The sequence below is a fragment of the Canis lupus genome, chromosome 24 (assembly GCF_048164855.1).
Source record: "Canis lupus baileyi chromosome 24, mCanLup2.hap1, whole genome shotgun sequence".
NCBI classification, from domain to species: Eukaryota; Metazoa; Chordata; class Mammalia; order Carnivora; family Canidae; genus Canis; species Canis lupus.
The window spans coordinates 50,550,842-50,569,618 of record NC_132861.1 but is presented as its reverse complement, the minus strand read 5'-3'; the positions used below and the strand labels follow the sequence as shown (position 1 = coordinate 50,569,618).

The 18,777-nt window shown below is 57.0% G+C and overlaps 1 protein-coding gene across 4 annotated transcripts in view; it reads left to right on the top strand.

The window, feature by feature from the left end:
- Positions 1 to 18,777, top strand: part of PER2 (period circadian regulator 2) — a 45,025-nt gene that overhangs the window by 12,668 nt on the left and 13,580 nt on the right. For all 4 annotated transcript variants that reach the window (XM_072796894.1, XM_072796893.1, XM_072796895.1 and 1 more), the window contains 14 exons: positions 691 to 920; positions 1,592 to 1,654; positions 2,545 to 2,696; positions 5,089 to 5,210; positions 5,998 to 6,199; positions 9,017 to 9,068; positions 9,967 to 10,109; positions 11,740 to 11,818; positions 14,927 to 15,033; positions 15,561 to 15,714; positions 15,982 to 16,090; positions 16,827 to 16,952; positions 17,224 to 17,305; positions 18,569 to 18,728. In XM_072796894.1, coding sequence (XP_072652995.1) covers positions 709 to 920; positions 1,592 to 1,654; positions 2,545 to 2,696; positions 5,089 to 5,210; positions 5,998 to 6,199; positions 9,017 to 9,068; positions 9,967 to 10,109; positions 11,740 to 11,818; positions 14,927 to 15,033; positions 15,561 to 15,714; positions 15,982 to 16,090; positions 16,827 to 16,952; positions 17,224 to 17,305; positions 18,569 to 18,728 — 1,763 coding nt within the window. In that variant the 5' untranslated portion in view covers positions 691 to 708. The remainder of the gene's footprint in view (positions 1 to 690; positions 921 to 1,591; positions 1,655 to 2,544; positions 2,697 to 5,088; positions 5,211 to 5,997; positions 6,200 to 9,016; positions 9,069 to 9,966; positions 10,110 to 11,739; positions 11,819 to 14,926; positions 15,034 to 15,560; positions 15,715 to 15,981; positions 16,091 to 16,826; positions 16,953 to 17,223; positions 17,306 to 18,568; positions 18,729 to 18,777) is intronic.

Genomic DNA, 18,777 nt, shown 5'->3' with positions numbered 1-18,777 from the left:
ACCTTCTTATCCCTAAACACCAAAGTTAAAGTTTCTATATAGCACAGTGGTGAAGACCTGCCCAAATGCAACAAAGTTTGTTCATCTGGTACCTCGAACCCTTCAGTGGCCTGGCGCTGGTCTCCCTCCCCTCTGCGCCCCCACTTGCACACGCCCCCTGTGCTGCTGTCACGGGGGCTCCCACCCACTGGGCCCTCTTCACAGGGCAACACCTTCTTCATAGCCTCCTGTCTCCCTGAAGTCTCCCTTGCCCGCCAGCGGGGCCCGGGGTCTCCTGTAGCTTGGGATGGCCAAGACTTCTGAACTTGCTGCTCCCCAACATCACCTGGGGAGATTTGTAAAATGCAGGTTCCTAGGCCCTGCCAGCCATTCAGTGAGAACCTGATTTTTCCCAAGGCTCCCCACGTGCTGGGCAGTGATTGACCTCTTGTCGCCTCCCGACTAGGCCATCAGCGATTTGATGTCTGGGGGCTGTGGCTGTAGGATTCCTCTGCCTTCCTAATTCAGGCGGGTAGGCGATAGGAGCTCAGTGAGTAAGAACAAAGAATCCCTGTGATTGACCCTGACTGCTACCAGCGTGTTCAGCGAAGTGTGGTACCAGGTTCCAGGTTCTGGGGGAGCACTCCATGCGATGGCTGCAGTGACTCCCTGCATTCTCCAAGGCCTCACGGCAGTTCTCTCTTTTCCCAGCTTCATTGTGGGACCAACATGAACAGATACACCGAATACCCACCCAGCCCCAGTCACCCCGCCCAGGAGCCCGTGGAGGCTGAGCCCAGTGGAGCTCCGCTCCAGGAAGATGTTCACATGAGCAGTGGCTCTAGTGGAAATGAAGCCAACGAAAACCACTCCCCAGGGCGGGACTCGCAGGGCAGCGAGGAGCTGGGGATGCTGGTGGGGCCGCCCGTCGTCCACCCAAGGTAGGTGGGGCCCTCGGGCCACCAAGGCCGGCCACCTGGCTGTTTTCTCAGCATCTCCTCCCGTTGTTTGATTGCCTTTGAGGTCTTTTTTTTTTTTTAAGATTTTTATTTTTTTATTTATTTATACAGAGAGAGAGAGAGAGTCACAGGCAGAGGGAGAAGCAGGCTCTATGCAGGGAGCCCAACATGGGACTTGATCCTGGGTCTCCAGGATCACAACCCGGGCTGCAGGCGGCACTAAACCACTGCACCACCGGGGCTGCCCGCCTTTGAGGTCTTTAAATAATGATTACCACGTTTTTCAACATTTAAGAAAACCTCATTGACTCAGAATAACTAAAATGTACTATAATGATGCCATGGTTGAAGTTGAATATCTGATTGCCAATAGATAGATGCCCAGTGAGTCTAGTAGGATCTTGGGAGCAGAGGAGTATGCAGCCCTGCTAGCAGCCGGGAGTCTAGAACATGAACTTGCTCAATTAGTCCTTCTCCCAGTACATAAAACTTGGAGGCCTTATGCTCCAGCTTTCCCTTAACCTTGTATTATTTTGTGATTGTCTTACTACACGTGACTACACGTGTGGGATCGTGGTCACGGTTGGATGGGGAGAAGCGGGTAGAGCGCACAGTCCTCTGAGTCTGGCCTTAGTTCTTGTGCTTCCATACAGTCCAGGTGCCTTTGGCCTCATGATGGCGAAGTCCGAACACAGCACGTCTGCAAGTGGCTGCAGGTAAGGCCAGTTAGAAGTCCCTCGATTTAGGATCCTTACAGAAATGGAGATTTGTTATTGGAGGTTAGTTTTGGGGTAACGGGACGTTTTTCAGCCTTCCGCTAGACCCTGTTGGTCTGCTCCGCTGTCTCTGTTATGAGCCAGCTGCACCCTCTCGGACCCTGGCTGTTCAGGGCCCCTAGAATGTTCCAGATCTGGATCCCCTCTGGCTCCACTGTGCAGGCCTTGTCTGCATCCTAGACACTTCCATCTGGAACATTCTTCCCCTTTCTTAGGTGTTTGTAACGAAGGTGTCCTTAATTTCGCATCCACAGACATTTTTATGTCACCCCTGGAGCAAAGTCCGGCTCTCAGGCCTGAGTGTGTGGGCACCTGAGACCGTACCTCCAGCATTCTTTCTGCACCCCCTGCTCTAAACAGGAAGGGCCCACCTGTTTCATCTTCCTCCCGTCTCTGTATCCTTAAGTTTAGAGGCTCTACTTATGAGTCTTTCGTCTCCGAAGTCTGCTATTTATTCTCTGTAATCTCCATCACTCCCTCCTTTTCTGTCTGACAGGGCAGGAAGGCACAGCTCTGAGGCACGGAGCCCACTCCATCCTTGGGGACAGAGTGCCCAGGTTGGGGGGGGGGGGTCTGCAGCCCTTAGTGGTTCTCAGCTGGGGCTCTCTGTCTCCCTGCAGAAGATGGGCAGCAGCATCAGGAGACATCTTTGATTGTCACATTTGGCGAGGGTGCAAATGTGGCAGGGAAGGCCAGGGATGCTGCGCATCCTGCAGGGCTCCACAGAGAACCACGTGGACCAAAAGATCCTAGTGGCCTGATTGAGGGACGGGACTAGATGCATGGGAAGGAGGAGTCGGGAAGCTAATGTGTGATCGCCTCTTTAACAGCGAGCAGTCTGCCAAAGCGGATGCGCACAAGGAACTGATAAAAACCCTGAAGGAGCTGAAAGTCCACCTGCCTGTGGACAAGAAGGCCAAAGGGAAAGCCAGCACATTGGCAACCTTGAAGTACGCGCTCAGGAGCGTGAAGCAGGTGAAAGGTGCGTCTGGTTCGTGTACTTGTCCCAAACTCGTAGAAATAAGTTGCATTGTGTCGACTTTCTAAAGCCCAACCCTGAAGTCGCAAAAGGAAATTCTAGAAGTCCGATGAAATCACAAAGATCGGAAACCCTTATTCTTTGCAAGTTTTCTACTGTACTTGACATTCAGAGAAAAAAAAAAAAGTAGAAAACCAGCTGATAAAAAGGTATTTACAGCACAAAGCTTTTGTGCTCTGGGCTGGGGTCAGGTCATATTCAGGGTAGCCTGCATCCTCCAGGCTCAGGCTGGAGCTGAGCTGGAGTTGACTGAAATGTGTCAGCTCGGAACAGAATTTGAGTAGAACATCCCAAGGTGTGGAGCTGAGGGCTGGTCGCTCCTTTGAAAAATAACAGGAGATACCAGGAGACTATTGCCAGATCTTACCCTTACAGGACAATACTTGAGAGCTCCTGCATGTAAGACCTTGGGCAATCTGTTCTGTTTGTCTAGAAATGCGTGAATTTCCATCAAGGTTGTCTTTTCAAGCAGGAAGCCATCACTGGTGCTCAGTAGTGACCTCCACAGTCCGCATTCCGCTCCCATTTGTGGGCATGCTTGGGTCTTACTATTAGGTGGCAGGATATGTAAGAGCTTTAGGACTGGTCCGCGGTCTAGACTGAGGCTTTCACCTGAGAACCCAAGTGCAGAAGTCTTCATAGATGTGGTGCTGGAATCTATGAGCAAACACTGCAGTTTCCAAAATAGTTGCATTATCGAGCTCAGATGCTTGACATTTCAGTAAACTCCAAGCCCCTTAAATAACTTCCAACAGCCCTGAGTCTTCTTTCACTTGCTGCTGCAGCTGGACTTCCCCTGAGCAGGTATTCCCTCCTCCACACCCCATCCCCTGGTCTCAGGTACCTGCAGGTGCCTCTGTCTCCAGGACACGTAAGGAGCACATTGCCGTGGAGGAGGCGCCAGCATTTCTAGCGAGCCAAGAACTCGACTGCTGGGCCAGCTCTTCTGGAGACACCCAGCCCTGGGGGTTTGGGCCATGACCCCTGCGTTCGGGGTCATCGCAGGGTGCTTTAGCTCTAGGTGGTCAGAAAGGTCCAAACAGCCTTGTTTTTTGGTCTGTAGCTGGGAATGGGGACGTGAGTTTTGAGAGTTTTTAAAGTTTCCTCCAGCGTTGCAGAGAAAACAGCAGAAAGCTTGGAGGAAGTGCACACGTGTGCGTTCCCGATCTTATAGCAGCGGACGCTCAGGTGAACCCTTTCTCGTTACACTGGAAACCACCCACTCCTGCACTTTGAGGAATCTCTTAGCTGTTTTGGTCCCTTAAGACCAGCAAGCAGAGACAGAAGCCAGGCCAGCACCGCCTGGGGGCAGATGAGGGAGGTGCCCTCTCCCCGCAGCGGTGGGAGCCCCACCCCTGCTCTACCTACTTTGCCCCCGTGTACACAGTACTCGCACGCTGAGGTCCCAGTGGACTCGGCACGCTGGAAACATGCACGAGAGCAGAGAAGCGGCGACGGCTGAGATAAAGGTCTAACACTGGCTTTTTTCTGGGATCAGCTGTTACTGTCCCAGGGCAGGGCTTACAGGCAGGGCAAGGCTCGTCACCGGCAGCGTGGATACAAAGACATATTTCACATAGTGTTCGTATCTTCGGACGCTCGGAGGGCTTTTGTCAGGAGGGCGGCATTGCCTGTCCCGTGTGGTGTGGTGGGGACAGCTCGCGCAGGGCCTGGGGGACCACGTTGCTCTGCAGGCCGCCGGCTAAGGCTGCGTCTGTTTGGTGAGGGTAGTACAGCAGCGACAGGCACTGTGCCCGGCCAGCCCACCCGAGGAAACTCCCACGCTGCAGGGGGAGGAGGTTCTCTGACGGGCGGAGCTGCCGCCACCCCTCGCCGGGGGCTCCCCCACCCTCAGGTGCCGGGTGAGAGGCCCCGGGATAGTCCGCTCTCCGAAGCCGCAGGTTGCGTCGGGAACAGTCCGTGGCGGTGCTGCTTCTCGTGCCCCGTGTCTGAGCGGTGGCTTCTGTCTGGATGGATGTGCCTGGTGGGGCTCCCAGGGGCAGGTGCGGGGGCTGCCCAGGCGTCCCCAAGGGGAAACGTCAGCCTTGTGTCCTGATTGGGGACCCTGCGGGCAGAGGGAGCGTCGGGTGGAACTGTGCCCGTGTTACTGGGAGTAGTGTGTACTTACACCATTAAAAAGTTCCGTAATCAAAGGTTTCCGGATTTTTCAGGAAAAATAAGACAGATTTCTGTTTGCTTTGCCTTCACATTCCTCTCTTCCTTCTCTTGGCGGCCCGGGAAGACAGTGTGCGTAGCGCACTTTTCCATGAGAACAGTAGAGCCCCCGACGTAGGGAGGGAGGGTCCCTTTTCAGGCCTCCCCGTCTCTCCTGCAGCCAACGAGGAGTATTACCAGCTGCTCATGTCCAGCGAGAACCACCCCTGCAGTGCCTACGTGCCCTCCTACACCGTGGAAGAAATTGAGAGTGTCACCTCCGAGTTCACCGTGAAGAACGCGGTAAGTGTCCGACTCCAGTGACGTCTTCCCCAGTAAGCTGAGACCCTCGTCCGCTGAGCTCGCTGAGCCTCTGCAGCCAGTGGCTTTGTAGAAACGGAGTTCGGGATTTCAGGAAGTGAGCTCATACCCTGAAAAAACAGTGTAAAGTCAGTGATTCAGACGAAGCAGCTGTTGTGCAGACTCGCCCTGTTTCTGTGCGATTGCCCTTCTCCCGTGGCCGACTCCACCCCCAAACCTTGCGCGTGTAAGAGTGAGCCCCACCCTGACCCAGGGGTGACCAGGTGACCTTAGGCTCATTCAGGGGAGGAGGGAGGAGAGAGCGCCCTGGGATTTGAACTCAGCTCATGAGACTCCAAAGCTCATGCATTTTTAAGCAACCCATAGGGGTCAGGCACTCTTGGGGGTCCGTGCCCCTACTTCTCCGTCAGAGAGCAGACATTGGGGCAGGTGGGCACCCAGACATACTGATCTGGTCTGGAGAGAGTGGGTTCCCTGATCCTCCCCATCTCCTTCCTCCAGTGCCCTCGCTGGGGCTGAACCCCCTGGGAGCTCTGGGCCAGGTCACCAGCCAGCAGGGAGGGAGCCGGGGTAGGAGCCTCTAGCTGCCCAGGGGGCATCGCCCCCCACCCCACCCTGCTGCACCCTGGGTTGGAGATGGGCTGGCAGAGGTTTGGGGCTGCGGGCCCAGGTGAGAGGGAGAGAGCCCAGAGGCCTCCCCTGACCCTCCCAAATCTGTGCCCCTCAGGGAGGGGCAGCCTGTCCTCACGCAGCTCCTTCTTCCTTGCAGGGTATGTTTGCTGCGGCCGTGTCCCTGGCCACCGGGAAAATCCTGTACATCTCTGACCAAGTTGCCTCCATCTTTCACTGTAAAAGGGATGCCTTCTACGGTGCCAGGTTCGTGGAGTTCCTGGCGCCCCACGACGTCAGCGTGTTCCATGCCTCGACCACGCCTTACAAGCTTCCGCCCTGGAGTGTGGGCCGTGGAGCAGGTGAGGGCCTGGGGCTGCCTGGTCTCATGCACGGTGGGGACCGTGGGGGGCTGCTGCCTTCCCAGGGCAGTGGGGCGAGGGGGGCAGGCTGGCCCACCCCAGGTGGGGGGCGTGCGCCCTACTTCCCCCCTGCCAGAGACCACCCGGCAGCTGTCCCAGGCCAAAGACGGAAAGCTGCTAGTTGAGGATAAGCTCTGGAGAGTAGTCTGTGCATAAATTTCAGAGAGGCAGAGCTGTTTCGGGAGACTGGGAGGGATGTTAGGCATCTTAGAAACGAAGTTCTGAGAAGCTGAAGTCCTGGCACAGCTGGCAGAGTGTGGCAAGGCCGTGGGGCGGAGGGTGCCCTGGCTGTCAGCTGCAGGGACGCCCGCGGGCTGCGGAGAGCACTCCTCAGCGTGGCCAGCCGCGCAGCCACGTCCTCCCGTGCTCCGACCACGAGCTCCCCAGGCCCGGCAGGCACCCTCTGCACGGTGGCCGCCGCCCCGGGCCACGGCCTGGCAGTGCGACCGTGGCAGGCTTTTGGCCCCGCTGTCCCGGCTCGGGCGGTTAACCCTGCCGCGTTCTGGAATTTGACCGGGAAGGCGTGGGGTCTGGAAGGCTTGGGAGCTCTCAGGGGCCAGCGCCTTGCACGTAGCGGGGGCAGGGCGGGGTGGGTGACCAGACCAGTCTCGGCAGGAGCCGGGCCGGGCCCTGGGAGGCCCCAGCAGCGCAGGCACGTCCTGCAACCCTGGGCGGCCCCCAGAAGCCCCTTGGTGGGGACTCTTGCAGCGTCTGCCCGCCCGCCCTCAGGCCTCCAGTGGCTCGGAGCTGAAGCTGAAATGCAGAGCAGTCAGGAGAAATGATGGGAAACAGGGGGACCAGGAGGCACCCCAGACGGCCGGGACCTGGGTCGTGATGCAGCAGGAGGCTGCCCGGGCCACATCACCCGGAACTGGTTCCCGGTTCCCTTTGGCTCGGGGGTCAGCATCTCTGCTCACATCAAATGCTCCTCAGCCCTGCTCCCCGCTGGAGTGTGGGCCCCTCTCCTCCTCCCATCTCCTCCTGCTCCCAGTCAGCTGGCTGGGCCGCCACTGAGCCTCCTCCTCCTCCTCCTCCATCTCCACCTCCACCTCCTCCTCTTCCTCCATCTCCACCTCCTCCTCCTCTTCCTCCTCTACCTCCTCCTCCTCCTCCTCCTCCTCCTCCTCCTCCACCACCACCACCACCAATACCACCATCACCTCCACCTCTACCTTAACTCCACCACTACCTCCACCTCCACCACTACCTCCACCTCCTCCTCTTCCACCACCACCTCCACCACCTCCACCTCCTCCTCCACCTCCACCTCCTCCTCCACCTCCACCTCCACCTCCTCCTCCACCTCCACCTCCTCCTTCACCTCCTCCTCCACCTCCTCCTCCACCTCCACCACCACCTCCACCTCCTCCTCCACCTCCACCTCCACCTCCTCCTCCACCTCCACCTCCTCCTTCACCTCCTCCTCCACCTCCACCACCACCTCCACCTCCACCTCCTTCTGCACCTCCACCTCCTCCTCTACCACCACCACCTCCACCTCCTCCTGCACCTCCACCTCCACCTCCACCTCCACCACCACCACTACCACCACCACCTCCACCTTAACTCCACCTCCACCAGCACCAGCACCAGCACCAGCACCGTAGTTCCCTGGCTGTACTTTCTTAACAAACCTGGGAGTTTGCTTATGGCTGACTCATGAAAAGAGGAGATATTCCTTGCTCTTGGTTTTAAACAGAGAGTCACCTGCCTTCTCCCAGAATTCCCACCCAGGAACTGTCCAGTGAGGTCCCTGAAGCTTGCAGTGCGTGTCATGAGGACCCATAGGGTGGGTCCATTGAGTGGAACGTTCCTCACTCCACACGCGAGTTTACAGCATGAACAGACTGGCACCATCTCCCTGGCATGGTTTCCACTGAATTTTTATCTGAATAAAAAAGAAGGACCAGGTGACTCCTCCAAGGCCTTTCCCGGCTGGTAACTTTATACCACTTTCTCTAACTAGTGATTTCCTGCTTTTCCTCTTTCTTTTGGATAGAGGAAACTTTATATAAAAGATGAACATCAAAGATTTCTTTTATAAGAAATAAATGTGGAAAACGCCATTCCCTCATCTCTGATGATGCCACCATGTGACGTCATGTTTCTGCTAAGTGTTTCAGATTTCAAAGTAGGTTAATATTTTAGCAGAGAAATTTGATATAAGCTTTGAAATGACCTAAGTTGCTTCTGTCAGAACTGAATACCCCTCCCCTCCCAAAGTCATAGGTTGAAATGCTTAGGGCTTTACTTGCAAAAATTCTGCCTGTAAGTATGTCTCCCAGAGTTCAATTCTTAATTAGTTGGTGTGTTTGTAGCAGTTTATGGACCATTTCAAAACTGGTAAACTTCTGGGGCGCCTGGGGGGGCTCAGTGGTTGAACATCTGCCTTTGGCTCAGGGCGTGACCCCAGGGGTCCCGGGATCGAGTCCCACGTCGGGCTCCCCGCAGGGAGCCTGCTTCTCTCTGTGTCTCTCATGAATAAATAAATAAAATCTTTAAAAAAAAAAAACTGGTAAACTTCTGGTGGTGAGCTTTTAGCATTTCATAATTTGGTATGTGCTATACTCATGAAGTATGTTTGCTTGTAGTCAGAACCGTAATGAGTGATCTCTAAGGGCTTCGCTCTGTGCTCCCGTAAATAGGCATTCACGCCCTGACTCTTGATTCCCTGCTTGTCTGTAGCCTGGGGGAGACAGAGCGCTGTCTGTGCTGTGTCGTGCAGTGGGATGGGTGACTCTGGACTCTCTCTCTTAGATTCATTTACTCAAGAATGTATGGAGGAGAAATCTTTCTTCTGCCGTGTCAGGTAAGCCCGCGATGGGTGTTGCAGAGTTGGTGAGGGCACGTTTTCTCCTGAGCACTTCTTGCGAGGTTGAGGAGATGTGGGAGTGCTCCCCCCCAGTTGTTGGTGTGCCGTGACCCCCTGTGCCCTTCTGCACCCCTGTTCTTCAGGGTATAAGCTCTCTGCCCCTGCCACACAGGGCGCATATTTCTCAAAAGTCTGTGTGAAAACACCAGTTTGACAAGCTGAATTTTAACTGTGCCCAGGGCGTTGAGGAGCACAGTCAGCACTGGGATGACCTCAGGGCGCCACATGGAGAGCCTGAGCAGCCTGGACTCGGTGTCCTTCACCTGGGAAACCGCCCGAGAGCGCTTTACTGAGAAGGCGTGTGCCCCAGGGTCTGGGGACCCCAAGAGCACATGCAGCCTTTAGTTCAAATGTGCATTTTTCCAAGGAGAGTCCACAGCTCTCCCAGCAGGCTTTTGGCCCAAAACAAGGTGACTTGTTTTGAGCGTCCGGCTGCAGTGTCAGGAGTGACCCCGCCACGACTGGCACTCAGAGAAGCTGGGGCTGGGACCTCACTGTTGAAGCGATGTCTTTTTCCTCGATTGAACTGCATATTGCTCCAGAGAAGGGCTCTTGGAAGACCTCTCACTGCCCCGGGGCTGCTTACTCTTTGATCGACCCTTAATGTCGTGGAAATTGGGCGAGTGGGGGAGAAGCACGGCCCGCAGACCCGGGGCAGCGTCTCCAGCTTGGCCCCGGGGCCCCAGGCGAGGAGCCTGGCTCCGTTTCTCAGGCTGCCGTACAGCAAGTAGAAGGACCGCTATCATAACAGCCGCTGCAGGGGGAGAGGTGACTGGCAATAAATGACAGGTCCTCTGTCATAAGTCCAAACCTCTGACCGGGCCTTCCTCCACAGTGTTGGGAAAAACCACGAGAACGAGATTCGCTACCACCCGTTCCGTATGACTCCTTACCTGGTCAAGGTGCGGGAGCAGCAGGGCGCCGGGAGCCAGCTGTGCTGCGTGCTGCTGGCAGAGAGAGTGCACTCAGGCTACGAAGGTAACCGCCCAGCCCGGGGTGGGCGGCGTGGGGCACGGTCTCCGTCTGGCTCCCCAGTGACTCCCCTGGTTCAGACCTAACGTCAGAAAGGCTGGCCTCTCCGCCAGGGCGTCTCTCTCTCTCTAGGGCACACCCACCTTTGTCACCTGGGCCTCCCTGTAGCCCCTGCCGTACCACCTCCTGAAAGGGTCTGGGTGCCGGCATCTCCCACCGTGACCAGGCCACTGCTGTGGCCGAGAGTGCCTTCCCCTTTCCCAGCCTCTGCCTTCCATCTGAGTAGTGAGAATGGCCCCGATGGTCCAGGTCCCCCAGCCCCTGCCTCCCCCATGCACCCCCACGCCTGGAAGGTGCAGACACACCACTGCCTGCTCAGAACCAAGCCGTTCCCCTCCCAAGAGATGAAGTGCTGACCTTCCTGCTTCCCCACCTGGGTGCATCCTACCTCCCACTGCGTTTCCACCCCCATGGGCACTGGCTTCTGCAGGCTGGTTGACTGCCCAACACCCTGGCTTTGCTCCTGCTTTCCGCCCTTCCTCGCCCTAGAAGGCCGTCACCACAGCACACTGATCCCACCGGCTGTCCATCCCTGGTCCTGCTAGCTTCTCAGGGCACCCTTTCCCCAAAAACTCCCCAAAACTGGGTTTTCCCTTGAAGCCCAGAGGGCCCCAAGGCACTTTGCCGCCCCGATTCTGTCCTTCTGGTGCCGACCTCCTCCTGAACTGCCTCATGACATGGTCCTTGTGCCGAACCAGCTGCAGTACCTGGCCAGGAGCCCAAGTTCCTCACCCTGGTCACTCAGCCAGCCACGGGGCTGCAGAATTCTCAGAGAGCAGTCGCCATGTGTAGCTACTGATCCACAGGGATCCGCTTTAGGCCACGTCCCACTGTGCTCCTCACCTTGTCTCAGGGGTTAATGAGGTCACGCTGTAAGAAGGTATTTCTTAAAACTAGGGGAAGTGTCTTAGGTACGTGGCCCTCTTTCAGATGTTTGGTGGGTTCTTCCATAAAGATTATAGAATGTTCTCTTCCAAATATTCAATAAAGACTTAGGTTACTGAGATTTCAACATGTTACTCCTCGAAACGACCTGAGTCTCCTTCAGGAATGAGGCTCTGGAATTCTGAATGTTCTGTGCATGAATTTGGTGGCTGAAGGAAAAATCCTGGACGTATGATTTCCTTTCTGCAAATTACTCTATCAACTTCACCCACCCTGGAATCTATGAAGTCCCCAGCACAATGATATTTGCTGAGAATTTTGAATCTGAATAAAAACAGTTTGTTCAGCTCACTCTCGTCGGATCTTAAAAATCATGAATTTGGCCTCCCAGCATGATTTTGCTGAGAAAAGCCTATGCATCAGCACGTGGTTCTGTTAATGTGCCAATTCTTAGCTTTCTAGACTAAACCTGTCCACAAAAAGTTGGGAAGGCCGGCTGGCGGTCACCCAGCATAGGGTCGGCCCTGATCCCGATGCGGCGGGCTCTGTGCTTCAGGTCCATGTCTGAATTTCCTTCCTTAGCTGCCCATCGCTCTGAATCTATGTGGTATTTTCTAGTGTCTGTATCATGACTGCATCAGGCGTGTTATTTCTTAGAATCAGAAACTTGTGTAAAATTCTCTTCTTTCAGCCCCTAGAATTCCTCCTGAAAAGAGAATTTTTACGACCACACATACACCAAATTGTTTGTTCCAGGACGTGGATGAAAGGTAAGTACGGTGACGCCGGCCTCTCGGCCAGCACGCGCCTCTTGCACTTGGCTTGGCTTGGAGGCAGCAGACGCGATCACGTGATATTTAGCGTTTCATCATGATCTCGGCGGTTGCTTAATGGCAATTCAGTAAAGCTCAATGAATTTTCATGTTTTGGACGTTGAAGCTGCGTAGCTAAAGCGAAGGCTGCATCTTGGTTTTACTTACGTGATAATTCACCAGAATGTTGAACCTTTGGCAATGAAATCATCCTGGAATTGCCCTAAAACCCTCCTGGGAGATGAGCATTGTGTAAATGGGGCATTCCGGGGAGCACCTGGTAATCATTCTAATTGAGTCTGTCTTTATTATCCTGTTTAAACTCAGTTCATAATCTCACGTGAGTTAAGGAGGTTACAGCCAGGGAAGGTGTGCTGGGACGGTGTTGGGGTGGAAGCTGGAGACGCCGTCGCAGGATCCCAGCGGAAAGGCGTCTGCTGGCCTGGGTGCCACAGACCGGCCCCGGGGATCACCTCCCTTCGCACCCAGAGCTTCGCTCCGTCTCCCACCAAGGGCCATAGCTGGTGCCGATGGCGTTTCTTGGAGTCGGGAGCACTGCGTCCTGAGAGGGATCCGGCTGCGGCTGTGGGCCGAGGCCCGCCAAGCGCCTTCCCCCAGCTGCTCCTGCGTGAAACAGAAAATACTGCTGGCTGCGGGGGGTCATGGGGAGGAACTTTCCTTGGAAGACCCACGGGAGGAGGGCCTAGAAGTGCCAGGGTGGCCAGGGTGGCCTCCACAGGTGCTGTCGGGGATCCAGTCTACCCCACTGCCCGCGCCTGGCCCGCGGCCACCAGGTGCCACCCTGGGGAAGAGCTGCTCGCAGGCAGCCAGGGAACCATCGGCCTCCTGCTCCGGCCGCGGCAGAACCACCGGAGCATCAGGGTTCACGGTGCAGGTTCCCGGGCCGCACCCGGCCCTGCCCAGCAGGGTCCCGGAGGGTGGGCCCTGGGGGCCCCATTCATAAAGCAAACCCAGGACCATGATTTATTCCTCCAGAAGCCTGAGAACGCGGCCCACACAGGGGCCCACGCAGGGGGCACTCGCGTGCAGGAGTGAGCGGCTGGGGAGGGTGGAGGGGGTGGAGGGCGGAGGGTCTGTGGAGGAGCCAGGAGCAGCCTTAGCAAAGCCCTGTGGGGAGCCCAGCCGCAGAGCCCAGGACAGCTGGGCAGGTGGCCAGGACTCCTCCCCACCTTCCTCCTCCCTTCCCCTCCTCTTCCTTCCTCCTGCTCCCCTTCTTCCTCCTCCCTCCTCCCTTCCCCTCCTCTTTTTCCTGCTTGCCCTCCTCCCTCCCCTCCTCCTCCTCCCTTCCCCCTCCTCCCTCTCCTTCCTCCCTCCTCCCTTCCCCCTTCTCCTTCCTCCTCCCTTCTCTTCCTCTTCCTCCTGCACCCCCTCCTCCTCCTTCCTGCTCCTTTCCCGTCCTCTCTTCCACCCTTCTCCCTTCCCCTCCTCCTCCTTCCTCCTCCCTTCCCCATCCTCTTCCTCCTGCTGCTCCCCTCCTCCTCCACCCTCCTCTCATTCCCCATTCTCTTCCTCCTGCTCACCCTCCTCCCTTCCCCTCCCTCCTCCTCTTCCTCCTGCTTCCCCTCCTCCCTCCCCTCCTCTCTCTCCTGCTCCTCCTCCTCCTCCTTCCTGCTCCCTTCCCCCTCCTCTTCCTCTTGCTCCCCCTCCTCCCTTCCCCTCCTCTTCCTCCTCTTACTGCTGATCCTCCTCCCCACCTTCCTCCTCCCTTCCCCTCCTCTTCCTTCCTCCTGCTCCCCCTCTTCCTCCTCCCTCCTCCCTTCCCCCTCCTCTTCCTTCCTCCTGCTTCCCCTCTTCCTCCTCCCTCCTCCCTTCCCCCTACTCTTCCTCCTGCTCATCCTCATCCCTTCCCCTCCTCCCCCCTCCCTTCCCCTCTTCCTCCTGCTCCTCCTCCTCTTCCTTCTCTTACTGCTGTTCCTCCTCCCCACCTTCCTCCTCCCTTCCCCCTCCCCCTCCTCCTTCCTCCTCCCTTTCCCCTCCTCTTCCTCCTGCCACTCCCCTCCTCCTTCCCCCCTCCCATTCCCCCTCCTCTTCCTCCTGCTCTTCCTCCTCCCTTCCCTCTTCCTCCTCCCTTCCCTCTTCCTCTTCTTCCTCTCCTCTTTCCCCTCCCTCCTCCCTCCTTCCCCCCTCTCCCTGCCAAACCTTGACCTGGAAGGGCACCAGGAACATTCTGTACCTACTCTCCCATCAAGGAAATCACAAGGCCTGGCAAGAGTGTATTTTGGAGCAGGAGGAGAAAACAAAATAATGACCCTGGGCCACAAGCAAGTTCCCTTCTGGGAGCAAGCAAGCTTCGCTCTAAAGACTTGGAGAGCGTCCTTCTGCTAGAGCAGAAGAGTTTGAGGAACCAGTTCATGTGCAAGTAGACTGGCCTCCAGGGGGAGGCTGAGAGGCTGCACTTGGAAGAGGGGGCAGGGCTGAGCTGTGGAGGAAGCTGGATGCAGAGGCAGAAGGGACCCCGGGGAGTTCACCCCCAGACGTCCTCCCAGAGGGTAGAGTAAGAGCTGCAGCAGACCCAACAGGACAGAGCCAAGGCGCCCAGCCTGTGGGTGGCTCCTCAGGACTAGACGTGGTGGCCAAAGTAATAGGAAAAGAGAACCCTCGGGTGTTGGAAAAGAGGCGCACACACAGGGTTGTGCAGAGTCCAGGCAAAACTAGTTTAAAAAGGCCATGCCAGCCGCTTCTGGCGGAACTTAAAAATGACACAAAGAAAGGAAAGATCTTAAGAGAGGAACGGCAAAAACTGTCTGTTTTATTCTCTTGGGAGCTAAGCCGATGCTAAGGCCCTCAGCCTGCCCGGGGCTGGGCCTTGTAGGGCCTTGTTTCCTATCAGCCCCTCGGGAGGCTGCGAGCTTTCGTTTGCTGAGTAACTGCAAGACTGGTTCTCTGTTAGCCTCATCCCCAAACCTCGATCTTGGGGCAATTTGGAGTCTATCTCTTTTTCCTAGTGAGCAAGAGGGTTCTTGGAGGTGGTCTGCTGCCCCGCCTGGGTGGGAGCTGCAGCCGAACTCCTGCATGCTCAATGAAGGGTGCATGCTTGCCTTGCAGGGCGGTCCCCCTCCTGGGCTACCTACCTCAGGACCTCATCGAGACCCCCGTGCTCGTGCGGCTTCACCCTGGTGACAGGCCTTTGATGGTCACCGTCCACAAAAAGAGTAGGTCCCACTTTCATGGTCATCCTGAGATCAGCACCCAGTTGAGACGGGTCAAATCGGTTAGCAGCATGTGGGGGTGGGTGCCCTGGCCCTGCCTGGGCCTAGCTCTGACAGTCGATGTAGTCATGTCTGTGGATCCCTTTGTGGGGCCTCAATCTTTGGAATCCAGCTGTGACTGTTGGCTTCCCTGGCAGGTGGGGGGGGGGGGGCAGGCTCAGCTGTGGCAGCAGAGGTGCTGACCAGGCCAGGAGACTGGATAACACACGTCCCTGCCGAGCCCAGCCCCACAGACATGGGACACTGAGCACCCCCTGGAGGGGACCCGTCAAGGCCAGCAGAGATGTGTGTCCTGAAGCATGTGGTGGTCCTTCTGGAAATAGTCCATCGTGGACAATTGAAAGCAGGGTGTGGGGGTTGGCATCTCTGGAAGCTCGGAGCCAGTTCCAGAATGGACCAGCCCTTGGCTCTCCCCCTCCCGAGAGCACCCGGCGCTTGTCCTCACGCCCACGCTGCTCTAACTCTCCCAGTCGTGCAGTCCGGTGGGCAGCCCTTCGACTATTCTCCCATTCGGTTCCGAGCCCGGAACGGCGAGTACGTCACCCTGGACACCAGCTGGTCCAGCTTCATCAACCCGTGGAGCAGAAAAATCTCCTTCATCATTGGCAGACACAGAGTCAGGGTGTGAGTGCTCCCAGTCCCCGGCGCAGCTCGGGGCCCCCCTCCCCACCAGCAGGTGGCATGGGGCAGGACTGAGTGACCAGAACCCAAGCCACCTCCTGCTACATACCCGTACCCCCAGGTGGGAGAGACCTCATGCAGGCGGAGCCAGGAGCGGGAGGGAGGAGGTAGTGGTGGGCAGGGAGCAGCCCAGGGGTCTGCAGGGAGGAGGCAAGCCCGGCCCAGGTGTGCAACATGGAGCCCAACTAACAGACAAATGAACACCGACAGGGGCCCATTGAATGAGGATGTGTTCTCGGCTCCATCGCTCGTGGAGGAGAAGGACCAGCACCCCAGCATTCAGGAGCTCACAGAGCAGATCCACCGGCTGCTCCTACAGGTGAGTACGCTCCCTGCACGCCCTCCTGTCCCCCTGTGCAAGTGGCCAGGAGCTGCCCAGAGACCCGGGGTGCCCATCCCTCCTTCTCAGGCTCCTCTCGTTCCATCCTGCTCCACCCTGCACCCTGGTGCCCATGGTCTGGGCCCTGCACACCTACAGCTTGTATAGTTGGGGGCAGCGTCCCCCCTTGCGTAGTTGGGGTGCTGTGTCTGCACTGCAGCCCTGGGCAAGAGGCTGAAGGACTCACCTGAGATCCCCCCCAGCCATGCTGCCTGCCCACCCGTGGTCCCCCACAGGGTCACCGTGCTGGGACCTGGGGGCCATGAGCACACCTTTCCCCTGTTCCTGTGGACACAGCACCCAAGAAGACTTAACATGAGCACCAGGCCCCAGCTGGGCAGCTCTGCTCCTCCCTCTCCTTAGACCACGGCCAAACCGCAGTGTGCCTCTTTTTATTTCTAAAACCCTGGGATAGAACCCAGACTGGCCCAGGTGAGCTGAGGGAAAGGGTTGAAGGAATCCTCTCCCAGGGAGTCTTTGGTGACTGGGACTGGGGTGCTCCCCTCAGCCTGGCCCTGAGTGCCAGCCCGGCCCCACCTTGTCATCACCCAGCACGCTGGGCAGGTTGCAGCCCCTCTGCAACCCAGGCATGTCAGGGGGTCAGGGGTCGCTAACCCCGCAGCACCAGCTGCACCCCTAGCTGCGTCTGAGGCCTTCCCATCTGCTGTCTCCCCAGCCTGTGCCCCACAGCGGCTCCAGTGGCTACGGGAGCCTGGGCAGCAACGGGTCCCATGAACACCTCATGAGCCAGACCTCCTCCAGCGACAGCAATGGTCACGAGGACTCCCGCCGACGGAGGACCGTAAGTCCCTCCTGCCCGTCTGTCCCTGTCCCCGGGGGGATGGTGCCTCTTGCTCTCTGAACCTGCTCACTCGGGCCTTACTCTACACTCTAAGGGGGGAAGCTGCCAAAAATCAAGCAAGAGTGAAGACGTCATAAAAACATAACCTGCCACTTGGCTCTGTGGTCTTCAGATGGCCAAGCATGTCTTCTCTAGCCCTGCCTCGTCCAGATTTCTCCTTCAGAACTCGCTCTTTCACGGGGAATAACATGTTCCTTTTTTTCTTCTCAAGGAAATTTGTAAAAATGGCAGCAGCGTCAAAAACAAAAGTCATCCTGGTGAATCTGGAGAACAAAAGGAAAAATCTGTTGCAGGTAAAAACAGTCTCTCCATTTCCTTAATAAAACCTCAGTGTGGCAGGATGGCAAGGGGAACCTGGTTTGACTCTAGCTCCGGATGGCAGGGTATTGACCTTTGGAGCGTGCTGTGTCCCCTCCATTGTGCAGCAGCCCGCCCCTGTGCTGATGCAGGGCAGTGTGGGCCTTCACTCCATCAGTTTGCTGACCCTGGTCGCCAGGCATGTACCTGGCACCTTGTACACCTGTCGAGGTGTTGCCTAGGCGTCCATCCCTGCTCCCACGGCCTCTGTCCTCCTTGCTCTACGTCGTGGCCAGAGGGTCAGTGCTTACACTCACGTGAGCACATGCACACGCTCACCCCAGGGAACTGCCCCGCCAACCCACTAGCATTCGTGTGTATGAATGAGGCATCTGAAGTGGACGGCACCAGCTTTGCTCGTGGGCCTCCCACTCATGGGGAGCCAATGGCACAGGGGGCTGTCAGCCACTCCCCACCACCTGAGCACAATTCACCACCTTGTGATTTTGCAGCCTCCTGCCTGGCTTCACGCAGCTCCTCTGCATGTATGCACATATGTGCACCGTAGGCCTCTCCCCCTGGTAGGCTCTGACTTATCCCTTGCACTTGGGGCTGACCTGCACCTCTTCTTCACCAGGATTTTTGGCCTTTGGGACATGTGGGTATGTGTGCACTTTGCCCCTAGTGGGCATGCTGCATGCTCCAACCTGTGTGGGTGTTGGGGACACACCAGTGATCAGGACATGGCTCTGGCCTTGAGGGTCCCTCAGAGACTAGCATGTGGTGCCTGCGGAGAGGGCAAGAGAAGCATCCTCAGCCAGCTCCACTGGAGACGTAATTATTGTACCACCGGGCCCTATTTGAAAGGACTGATTCTCCCAGAGACAGAGAATACCCATCCACCACAGAGAATCTGCAATCTTACTGCCCCTGAAAGTTTCAGGAGTTCAAATGAGAACTGGCCTTTTCCACTGCTGAGTCCCAGACCCACTTGCCTGGACCAAGTGTCACCGAGCCCCAGAAGGAAGCAGGCCCTGGCCCTAGTGACAGCTCTCTCCAGGTTCCCTCTGGGGATGGCACAGGAGCACATGCCCAGCAGGGCTGCCCAAGCAGCTGGCTGTCGCTGTGTTTCTGTGGCTGTGAATCCTATTCTGAGCCCCCAGCCTTATTTTTAGGTAGAATTAAAATGCTTTTTAAATAGAGAATCTTCTTTTGGGGGAAACAAGTGTGAACTCAAAAATATTTTGTCCTTTTTTCAGAAATGCACAGTAGTTCTCCTGCTCAGATGAAAGCTGTCCCCGTGGAAAAGGACAGTTCGGGCACCAGCCTGCCCGCGGGCAGCTCTCCTGAGGAGCTGGGCTGCAAGAACCCTCCTGCCGGCTCCTACCAGCAGATCAGCTGCCTGGACAGCGTCATCAGGTGTGGGCACTTGTGTCCCTGGCCTCGGTTGTTCATGCACTCTTGGGGC